An 11969-nucleotide genomic window follows, 5' to 3' on the forward strand; every position below is an offset into this window, starting at 1 on the left:
AAAAATTATTCAAAACCAATATTCAGAATCTCTAACTGATGTAATCTTGCTCATGTCGGCAATTTTGATTTTTTTAAAAAATCCAGTCCACCACACTGAAGGAAATATGAAAGAGAACTTAAAGACTGAGCTGACTGAGCAACTCCTGCAGCTTGTGCCAAAGAAAACTGCCGTGTCCGTCGTTTGGACACATTTTGGCTTTGATGAAGATGACACTGAACAAAAAGATGTCAAATGCAAACACTGAGGAAAAACAGTTTCAGCTTCCAAAGGTAATACGACCACTCTGTTTCACTCTGTTACCGAATATGAACAGTTCACAGCTCAAAAAAATAGAGACTGACAAGTGTCCAGCAACAAGTGCCTCCATAAAGCAGGCTCAAAACATTCAATAAATAACCATGAATAGTTCATCTGTGTGTTTTAGCTTAAATAGTCGAGCATACTTTACAGTATAAACCTTGTCAGTGAACTATGACGGGGAAAAAAATATATTCATTAATTGTAATCAAGGTAAACTGTTCAATTAATCATGATATTGATTTGAGGTCAAATTGCTCAGTCCTAATCATCTGAGTGTTCTAGAATTCTGGGGGGGGTTACAACGTTGCATGCTGTGTGTGCTCTTGAACGTCTGAGATGTTCTACAATGTTGCGAGTGTTTGTGGCATTCTATAATTCGGGTATTTCTGAATGTTCCAGATGCTCTAGAATTCTGGGGGGGGGGTTACAATGTTGCATGCTGTAGGTGCTTTAGAACGTCTGAGGTGTTGCACAGTGTTCCAGGTGACTGAGGCGTTCTAGAATTCTGGTATGTCCTGAACGTTCTGAGTGCTCTAGAATTTTGAGGTGTCTCGAAAAGGTTCCACGTGTCACAAAATGTTTGACATGTCCAGGAATATTCCAGAGTGTCCCAGGGTTACTACATGGTGCTGGTAGATGTGTTCCGACAAGTGTTCGTGCCCGTGGGATCCACAATGCTATCATAGAAAGTTCCAGAATGTCGCGGATGTTCTACGATGTTTGAGGTGTTCTGGAAACTCAATCTCAGTCATCTAGGACATGCTCCCGGTGTTTCTGTTGGGGTAGAACACATACAGTGCCGCTGATCTGAAGTCGGACATATCTGCCTTGTGGACATTTACCCAGAATGCAATGGAACAGGAGCCACCAACACCCAATTTATTTACTTCCTAAAACTACCGCAGTGACAGGAAAGAACTGGGATGAATTATGATCCAGTGGGTTACAATATACTAAAACCGACATTTTGATGAATGTAAAGAAGAGAGGAAATGGGCTGGTTTTAGAGAGAGAACATAAATCTTATGCCAGTCTTAAGCCAGTCGGTTTATTCCAGTTGTTTAGACAATGACAGAGTGGAATAAACTGTCTGCTTTTAGGAACTGCTCACTGTAGGGCTGAACTTTGTGAAAACATAATCTAAGGTAATCTAACTAAGACCAACTGGGTTAATGTTACAAGTGTTTGAAATAAGCGGAAAAGTCAGACGAAAATAAAAAAAATTAATACCAAGTATGTAAATGAGACAGAAAACCCAGTGACAATTACTTGAAATAATCTTAACCCATGAAAGACAGATGAAAAACATCCAGATGGCAAACGATGACATCAACGACAAGAAAATTAGATGGACAAGAATTGCATATTAACAACAAATTGTAACAAAATACAAGTGTGATGTTACATGGAAAATGTGCCCATCTCACAATGGGTGAGCATGTGTATGTTTGTGAACTGAATAGAAATGAGTCGTCTCTCCCAGATCACACAACTATGACTGTCATCTGAATAAGCCTAGCTAATTAACACCAGAATTAAAGCCTTTAACCCACTGTAACATGCTGGTTACAGTGGGTTGCATCATGAAATGGCTGCTGAACTCTAGGATACCATGATCAAATTACATTCAAGTGGCAATTCACATAAAACTGAACAGAGCATGAGTTTATAGAAATAACAAAACCAAATCAATACACTCTCAGAAATTTTACAGTGGGTGTTTTATGTTATTTTCTGTGGGTCAGGACATTACTGCTGCGTCTGACATGGCTCTTTACAGAGAATAAGGCAAACTCCATCTGCTCGGGGTCGGCCTGGCTGTGTTAATACAGCAGATTGGACTATCCTGGAACTCAGGATCGATGCTCAGAGCTATTGACCTAAATTACACTACAATCTGTAGCCTGCAGAACCCGAGAGAGACAGAGAGGGAAACAGAGAGGGGGACACAACAAGAAGAAGGGAGGCACAGATAAAGAAATAACGAGCAATATAGAAAGCTGAAGGGCAGCCAAGCGAAAAAGGCAAATGACCATCTGAAAAATAACTGCCCATAACAATAAGCAAAGAACAGCAACGGCATATCCTTAAGTCTGAGATGAATAATGAGGGCCGACGAAAGTGGAAAAGAGCAGTAGAGAAAGGGTCGGTCTGCCAGATATAGAGAGAGGAGATGGAGATGGAGGGATGACTTTTTCTGATGTGGAAGAAAGCAGGAAACCATAACAAATAACAGTAATAAGAAATAGGAAATAGGAAGATACAGCAGCAGGCAAGGAAAGCCAGAGAAGTAGAGGGGGGACTGGAGGGACAGAAGTACAATTTCTGAAATATGCTTGTTCTTATTTTTGGTCGGTAGCCATATCAGCGGCGCACTTCCCGATCTTCGTTCCGTTCCCTCATCACAACAGATGGCCTTCATTTCCTCTTTCTGAGCCACAGTCTCTCTTTAAGGTGATCCACTCTTTCTTTAAACGGGGGACACAGTTTCTCTTGAGTGAAACAACTTTATTGTCCAGAGGGTAATTTGGTTTACAGGCAGGGTTAACACAGGCTTTCTTTCTGTCATCGTGTGCACAGTCTGTCTCTCTTTAAGGTGATCCAGTCTCCCTATATGGTGACATGATCTTTGTAGGGGACAAAGCATCTCTTTAAGGTGACAGCATGTTTCTAATCTTTAAGGAGTCAGTCCTTCTATAAAGTGACAGTTCCACAACTTCATACACTCTGGGAGAGGAGATGGCTGAGAGAGAAGAAGAAGTGAGAGAGGCAAGAGGGCGATACAGAGAAATGGTAGAATGGAAGAAGAGAGAAGGATGGATGAAGGAAGAAAATGGATGGGTAGGTGGATGCACACAGACAGGTCGAGTACTTCAGCAGCCAGCTGGGAACGCTGATGAGAGTCGAGCCATATGGTGATGATTCAGCATCACAGCCTGACAGCACCTCTGGTTTGACCCCATTTATGGCCACACACACACACACTCACACACAAACACACACACACACACACAGTCACGCTGCACAGAGTGTAGGCCATGCATCAAGCTTTACGGAGTCCAGCCCTAACACATGCTATGGTGAATGGGTGCCATCCATCATCAGTGTAACTAGAGAGATGCAGCAGTCGAGTGTGTGTGAGCCAAGATTTAAACCACTTGAGCTGCAATGTGTGTGTGTGTGCGTTTATGTGTTTATGTGTGTTTGTCGGCAATCTTCACACAACCAAAGCAAATCTTGTATATGTCTTCCATCCTTGTATAGGTTTTATAAAGATGTTTTGTACCAATATGATCATAAAAGGCCCTAGAAATGCAACAAAAGGAACAAAATGTGCCCTAACTAACAGGAAGGAGTGTTTTTACTGGAGGACGTGAAAAGTACCCGCTGGGTGAATCAGACAATTGTCAGTGTTGTGTGTGACAGCCCCTTGGCCCTGTTTAGACCAAGGACCTGTTTGTCTAAGAGCTCAAGCTCTCCTAGGGTGCTGAATACTGAGTCTAATTAGGGAGAATGGCTAGCACCTGGGGTGGGGGGTTTGCCTCACCTATAAACTGGGGCCTCTAACAGTCATTCTCTCTCTTCTCCTCCAGGTTTGGTTCAGTTGACTTTGTTCAGGTGGTTGGTTTCTTCACACACTATTGACTACTGACTTAACATTTATTTACCCTTTGCAAACTTAGGTTCTGCATAATTCTTTTAATCCCTTTATTAAATAAACTGGTAACACTTTACAATAAGAGTACAACAATTAACATTAGTTAATGCCATAATAAACATTAAGTAACAGTTAACTAACTGTTAACTAATGTGTCTAAGAATCATTTACTAATGCTGTTCATGCTAAGGTATTAATCTATATGTTATTTAAGGGTTATTGTACATATTATTAACATTAAATAACAGTTAATTAACCTTTACGGCATTAACTAATGTTAACTAACATTAATCGTTGTACTGTTATTGTAAAGTGTTACCAATAAACTTAATGCTTGTTTGAAGCCATGTGTGGTTTCCAATTTGTCAAGTCCTATGTGCAAGGTCAAGTCCAACAAAAATGTATAATGACCTAGAATTACATTAACAGAGCAACAGCATCTGCAGTTTGTGGTTATATCTGTGTTGTTGCATCAGTCTGAAGGTGATACCACAATATTTCAGCACAAATCAGTTTAACTGTTTATAACTATTGAAGAAATCTGTTTCCATTTGTAGACATGTAGATATCAGTATCTATTAGAAGATATCAGTATCTCTCAGTGTCTGTTGTACCTTGTCTGAGCAGCAGCAGTAGTTTTCCTCTCTCTAACTCCAGAGTGAGGCTGAGTCCTCCCTGTCCCTCCACATGCAGCAGTATCCCAGAATTCCTCAGGGTTTTAAACTTCAGAGAGATGATCTCTCTGGACGTCTGCCTCGGCCCACGGCTCAGCCTGTAGAGCAGGCCGCCGCCGCTGCCGTCGAAGCTCGCCACGTCAGAGGCTGAAAAACAAAACAGAGATGATGCAAACACACAGACAGACAGGCAGGGCTGAACATGGAGCTAAACAACACAGAGAAATAGAGGGAGGCAGTTCTTTTAGCGATAAACAACACAGATAAACAGTCAGCGTGTTGTGGTCAGACAGTAAAGTCAAGAACTCAAAGCCATGCAGCATCTTCAGTAACTCTTGTCCTTTAACAGTGAAAACAAAACATTCATCACATGTAAGAAAAGCTGCTGGTACCATCAACCTGTTTTGTTAAAATGTCACTGAGGTTTCAACATCTTTGGCCGTCAAAGTGTTGCCATCCACCACCGACACACAGACTGCAGACTTCACCCTGATGGAATCTGAATGGTGAAGTGATACTGAGCCTGAATCTGTATTCTGTTTAGCGCCTTATGTCAATAAGTCGCACCCTCGCTCAGGTCGGGGATCTGGGTGAGGTGAGGTGAGGTGAGGTGAGGATTGTTCTCCATGGCTGCAAATACTAAACCATTTAAAATTTCCTTGTCAACTAGAAGACTGATTCCTCCAACTGAGAGCTTTTGTAATGAACTTATCAAACCTGTGACTTTCTAACACTAAGCCACACACATACACACACTCACACACTTCAACTGTGTAGTTTCTGCTGCTGGTTGCAGAGCGGCAGGTCAAGACTCCAGAGGACTGTAAGGTCAGCCTCCGGGTCGGAAGCTCTGAACTTCAATATTAGATCAATTCACTCGTCAATTCTGTTTGTTTCTTCTACAATTCTTCTGTGTTTCAGTTTCCATTTACATTTTATTATTTAAGTCCATCCACTGCACAGCTCTGACACTGTGTGTTTCAACTCCACACCTTCAGCCTTCAGTCAAACTGGGTGGTGAAAATGTGTTTTCTTCTGTCCTTGTGTAACTTGAGGATATCTCCCCACCATTAGAGGCCATTTATCAAAACATGTCATTTGAATATTTCTCTGAATCCATCTTCGTCCAGAGGAAACAGCTGCAAACAGAATATTCTGGGATTCAACAAAGTGGTTCCATCATAAATCATCTGTCCGGTCGGTTGACTGATGGAAAACAAACAAGCAGAGACATTATGGACTGCAGCAGAGACAGAAAGGGAGGTGAGGTGACGATCACACCGACAAACCACAGCAGAAACACTGGCTCGTATTTCCTCATAGTTTTTTTTTATGGTTATTGGCACATAAAACATGTTTCACCAGCACCGGGAGCCTTACTCCTTGCTCAACACACTGTATTTAGACTGGTTTTCTATGGCACCACAGTAAAATAACCACAGACAGTCTGCTTACACTCCAACAATGTCCAACCAGGCCATTTACTTGCATCTTCAGTATTACAATGTAGTTTTCCTCAAGACATTCACATTTACTTGATTGCAACAAAGCTCCGATTGAATTTTACACATTCTACTAATTGAAATAAAATCTCTTGTGTTATTTGAACATGGGAGCGGAAGAACTCTTATTACAATATGTTTTGTGTCTGCAAGAAGAATAGTGCAATCCATGCTTGTTTCCACTGCTGTGCTGCCAGAGGTGACAGTGTAAATCAGTAGTGAAAAATGCAAATCTGGGAAGTGCGATGACAAAATGTGGCCAGCGAGCTTTTCTGTTTTGTTTCTCAGCATCTGTGATGAAATATGAAAAAAAAAAACAATCTCACACACACACACAATTAAACTGATAACACTTGTCTTCATGCTCCTCAATTTCTGTTCAGAGCCCCCTTATGTTTGAGGCAAACAGCGCAAAACTATTTTGTTTAAAACGAGAGAGCGAGTGCCCCTATAGGTCACCTTTGCTCTCTCCTTCTTCATTTACAGTTGCACTACCTCGTCTGGCCAGAAAGGAAATCGAGGAATGCACCTTTAAAATACGAATGGTGCAATACAGTGTAAAGGTCATTTTGACATGATAGAAGACAGTCTGCAGTTTATTGTTTGATGATAGAAGATCAGCCTGTTCCAGCGAGGAGGGGCTTACTGTAAGGACAGCCGTACGTCTCCAGTCTGAGTCCGATCCGCCCGCTGGGATTCCAGTCCAGAGGAATGAGGCGGAGGAAGCGAGCGATCACCGGCTGCTGCAGCTTGTACTGGACCACGCTGTCTGCATTACTGTTCCCCGGGAAGGCCTGCACAGATAAAAACACACAGGAAACATGGCCACACTGTCTGTTTTCTTTCATTTTCCCTGGAAAGGCCTGGAAAGATAAAAAAAAAATGCCAAAAATGTTAACAGTCCATCTGTGTTACATTTTCCTGGGAAGGCTGGAGGGGAAAAAAATGCTAACCTTAATCAACACTCACTGTAACTGTTAATTTGAAAATGAACAGTTCCTTGACATGCTGGTGCAGGAGAGAGAGGGAGGTCTTGCTCTAATTTTACATCTTTTCTCCTTCAGGAAACATTTGCTCTGCAGAGTTTAAATTAATTAACCTCCTTTATCTGTAAGAGTATGCGAGTACGAAACTGTCTCTTCTTGTCTGGTCTGAAATGATCGTCTAAATTCTCTCTCTCTCTCTCTCTCTCTCTCTCTCTCTCTCTCTCTCTCTCTCTTCACTGATTAGATTTAGGGGCATTCTGAGTGCGAATCTGATATTTTGACCAAACCAAATCATCCTCTGGGAGCATGACTATGCTCATCAAATGTCATGGTAATTCCCCCCAGCGGATTTTGAGTCGCCTTGGCGTTCATTTCAAAGGACAGACTGACACAGCCATCCTCACGCTCTACCTGCCACGGGAGAGAGAGAGAGAGAGAGAGAGAGAGAGAGAGAGAGAGAGAGAGGCAAAACGGTGAGAAGAAAAGGGATGATTAAATGAGAAAGAAGAAACAAAGAGACTTAATGATTGATACTCTCCTCTCCATTATCATCATCATCATATCCTTTATTTACTCTTGGAGTACACGTTGAGGAAAAAGTGCCCTCTTTTACAAGTGTGCAAGAATCAACTAAACGTGTCCTTGAGAAAGGCATTGAAATGAAAATTATAGTACAAGAATTTTTTTTTTTTTCCAGCTGCAAATGTGTGGATGGATGAAGCAGGAGCAGGTGTGTTCAGTCAGTGTTTTGTGAATTAATAAAGACTGAAGTAGAAACAAATTCTAAAAAGACAGAAAGGAGAGAGAGTGAAGTAATGACAAAGACGAACAGAAAAAAACAAACAGAGAGAAGTGCTCTTCCCCTCATTATCAGCCTTCAGAGCAAAGTTGAGAGAAAGACAGAGTAAAGCGAAGACGGACAGAGGGAGTGATGTTATTCCTCCTCTCATCCTTGGCTGTCTTAGATGAGAGGAGAGAGAAAGACAGAAGAAGAGGGAGGGAAAAGAGAGGGAGAACAGAAAGAGGCCCACCGGGAGCTGCGACTGATCCAATAGATCTGCCATCAGCTCTCTCCTCGAACACACACACACACACACACACGCTAAAACACAGAGGCTCAGAGACACTTTGAAATGCGTCGAGTGTCATATCAACAAGTTTTTAAGCTGCAAGGAGTCGCACTCTGCTCTCTGTGTGACGAGTCTCAGCACTGAGATTAGCCTCCACTTCAGATCCAAAGCTCTTCTGTGCACTGTCACTGTAAGTTTTTTTTTTTTTTTTTTTTTTTTTTTTTTTGGGACACCCTGGTAGCTCACCTGGTAGAGCATATACCACATAAGGCAGGTTTGAATCCCAGCCCAGGCCCTTTGCTGCATGTCATTGCTTTTCGCTGCCCTGCCTTTCCTGTCTCTTTCATTATAACATGCCAAAAAAATAATATAAATATTTACCCTGGATAAATATCCCTGCTCACACTGATAAAGGATACCATGTTCATCTATGTTTGATGCACCACTTGGTTTGATATTAGATTCACTAAAAGCATTCAGGTGTGACGCCCAAACAAATCTGGCCCTGGTCCAGTTTGCTTGCAGATTGTTACCACTGTGACCAACACTGCTTAGTATTCAGGCGGCTCCACACCAAACCATGTAGCATACAGCCACAGTGGGACAAGTGCAGGTTTGACATGACACTGGTGCAGTGGAAAAACACTGAAGGGAAGTGTTGTGTGCACCAGGTGGAGGAGGTGAAGCCTGACTGCCTCTAAAACCCATCTGACTGGTTTTCCTCTAAGGCCTTACAGGCCAGCTTAGCATCCTGACACAGCAGCTTTAATTAAAACTGTGCTATTCTTAATGTTGTCAGCAACCAAAGTCACAACATGTGCCTGCAACAGAGAGGAGCATCCCAACCTCATAATTTAAGCCCTACAAATTCTCCCAATTTACCTAAATGACATTTGATGTTATGTATGGTCGCTGCTGGGAAATCTTCTCCACAGTGGAAAATCAAAACTTTGGAGTGTATTTCAAACTCTCCAAAGCACTCTGTCCAAAGATAGCTGCATTCACCAACAAAAAAACACAGCAGAAACTGTCCACAACACAGAAACCCTGGCAACCCTATGCCTACTTTATAATAAAATTAAAAAAAAAAAAAAAAGTGTGGGGGAAAAGCCTACTTAGTAAGATTTTGGTTTACTTTCGGGTTTTAGGGTCGCCCCCGGCCAACAAGCTCACAAGCTAGCGAAATTAGCCAGTAGCCCTCCGCTCCCAGGGCAACAAGCTCACAACATATTTACAACATATGACATATTCATAACAAACATAACGTACCATTCTGAAAACATCCTGTAATAAACGGATTTCAGGTGGTTCGGTGTCTCCTGCCGTCTGTGGTTTGGGATCAGAGTCGTGCTCAAATACGTACATCACGCTTGGCGGTTGCCATGACAATCATACATAAGATGATAATTCCTGTTTACCAGTGAGCGCCACTGAGCTCCGTTGAGCAACGTAGGTTTCAGTTACTTGCTTGTGATTGGCCCGACCATATGTCACTCAGAAAACAGTCAGCCAATCAGTGGAGAGGGGCTGATTCTCTCTTCTGATTGGCTAAACGAACCGTGCTGCCAGAGCTCCAGGATAAAGGCAAGAAAGAGGAGCTGTGAAACTATTTTTAGCAGACCACAGGTACTCAAAACCACAAATACATCTTGGTAGGGATATCAACAGTTAAAATTAAACCCTGGAAAATGTTTCCAGCACTATCCGAATTCCCAGGGGAGTTTTACATCACTGGTTGGTTAAACATGTGACACAAGAGTTGCAAAAGTTAAAAAAAAAAAAAAAAAAAAAAGGTCGTTTCATCAAGAGATTATGTGGTTATTAATTGAGTCAACAGCACTGCGTTAATGGTACTGTTTTAAAAGAAAAGTACTGTTTAAGTACAGTGGACCCACCCCTATGCTGTCTTCCTGCCGGTACTGCTTCCAGTTGTGTCCGGTGTCGCTGAACATCAGCAGGTAGGCCGTCAGCCAATCAGAGCTGCCGTAGCGACCCTGTGTAGCAACAGCTGTGATTTGGGTCCGCCCACCCAGGTCGACCTCCAACCACTGATACCTGTCTGAGGTGAGGGGAGACCAGCCTCCAGCTCCTGAGAGAGAGAGAGAGAGAGAGAGAGAGAGAGAGAGAGAGAGAGAGAGAGAGAGAGAGAGAGAGACTGGCTAAATCCTTTTCTAAGATTTTTTTTTTTTTCAATCAAGTAACCTACATATTGTGTTGACATTGTGAATCACATATGTATTATAAATGTACATATGAATGAATGAATATTTTATTTAAGTGTCGTGCACTCAAGGTGCCCAAACCGCATTGGCTTATAAGACACTAAACACACATACATTTACATTCACATAGTGAGATAGAATGAAACACAAACATTAATTATATGAATAACAGAAAAAGAATGTGTAAGATACGCATATTGGTGTGTTATAAGTAAACTAATTACACTTACTCTTGTTACTGTAACTAAGTATTTTTTCAAAGTCAGCAATTTGACTTTTAGTGAAGTACATTCCAGATTTCAAATCACATCCATCACAGAGACCAAATCATCAGCAACAGATCGTGGAACCTTTCACAATAAAAGCTCAGTCGGCAAAGAAGAGAGGAGAAAGCTGCTTCTACTTTGTTGGTTCTACTTTTTGCACATTTTCCACATTTTACAATACAAGTTGCACTTGAAAAACTGTAGATGCAAACTGCCAATAAAATGTGCAGTAAGTGTGAAAAAAAGGGGAATAATACCAGTGAGTTGACCTGATGATGGGAAACAGACTCAACCATCACATTATGTGCTTATTCTACGTTTGTATGTTGAGTCTAGTCCTCACTTCAGTTTTGTGTAATGGACCTTTAAAAAATTTAGTTTGAAGCGTGTTCTCTCCTCCTTTTACAACTGCATGGAAAAGATCATAACTAACACAGTTGACAGTATCTTTTAATGCAGCATATATTTAATCTAAAAGCTATACGAGAATCTTAGTGATTTAGCATGTTCACGAGAAACTGTCAGTATATTGGACAATATATTTTACTATTATTAGAAAAATATATAATTATTTCTTAGTACACAAAAGAAGACCAAAGAACGTGTTGTTTCAATTACTGTTGCAGTCCCTGTGGTTGACTAAGGCCTTTTCAATTTTGGGCAAAGGCTGAAGCAAATTTCCCCAGAAAATATGACTTTGAAAATGAGCACACACTACCTCTTTAAAACTGCTCATCTTACTGAGGCAGCGGCTGGGCCCCTCCCACCTCTTCCTGATTTCAAACATTACGAGTTATATTCTGCCCAGATATTTCCTGGTTCTCAGATCTGACCGTTTACAGACAAGTGGAAACAACACAGTGTGAAGAACAAGAGCCGACAAGCCCGTTTACAGCAGATCAGCCAATGACTGTGAGGAAAAGCTGATGTTTGCTTTGGAACGGAGCACAACTCTTATCTGTTGATAGAAAGTGAAACTATCAGACGTTCACTGTGACTGAGAGGGGAAATGGCACAGCGAGGAATTCAGCCGGACTCTGCAAAGTTTTGCTGTTCCATCTGTCTGGATCTGCTGAAGGATCCTGTGACTATTCCCTGTGGACACAGCTACTGCATGAGCTGTATTAAAGCCTGCTGGGATGGAGAGGAGCACAAGGAAATCTACAGCTGCCCGCAGTGCAGACAAACCTTCACACCAAGGCCTGTCCTGGTGAAAAACACCATGTTAGCAGACATAGTGGAGGAAATGAAGAAGACGGGACTCCAAGCTGCTCCTCCTGATCTCTGC

The 11969-nt window shown here is 41.9% G+C and overlaps 2 protein-coding genes across 2 annotated transcripts in view; one reads left to right on the forward strand and one right to left on the reverse strand.

The window, feature by feature from the left end:
- Positions 1-11969, reverse strand: part of LOC115375905 (contactin-associated protein-like 4) — a gene marked incomplete at its 5' end in the record, with an annotated part of 181956 nt that overhangs the window by 72514 nt on the left and 97473 nt on the right. Inside the window, 3 exons of the mRNA XM_030075499.1 lie at positions 4576-4782; positions 6784-6931; positions 10089-10282. Of these exons, the coding sequence (XP_029931359.1) occupies positions 4576-4782; positions 6784-6931; positions 10089-10282 (549 nt within the window). The remainder of the gene's footprint in view (positions 1-4575; positions 4783-6783; positions 6932-10088; positions 10283-11969) is intronic.
- Positions 11691-11969, forward strand: part of LOC115375908 (tripartite motif-containing protein 16-like) — a 1671-nt gene continuing 1392 nt past the window's right edge. The window contains exon 1 of the mRNA XM_030075508.1: positions 11691-11969. This exon is cut by the window's right edge and continues 1392 nt beyond it. Within this exon, the coding sequence (XP_029931368.1) occupies positions 11691-11969 (279 nt within the window).

This window comes from Myripristis murdjan, chromosome 17 (assembly GCF_902150065.1).
Source record: "Myripristis murdjan chromosome 17, fMyrMur1.1, whole genome shotgun sequence".
NCBI lineage: Eukaryota > Metazoa > Chordata > Actinopteri > Holocentriformes > Holocentridae > Myripristis > Myripristis murdjan.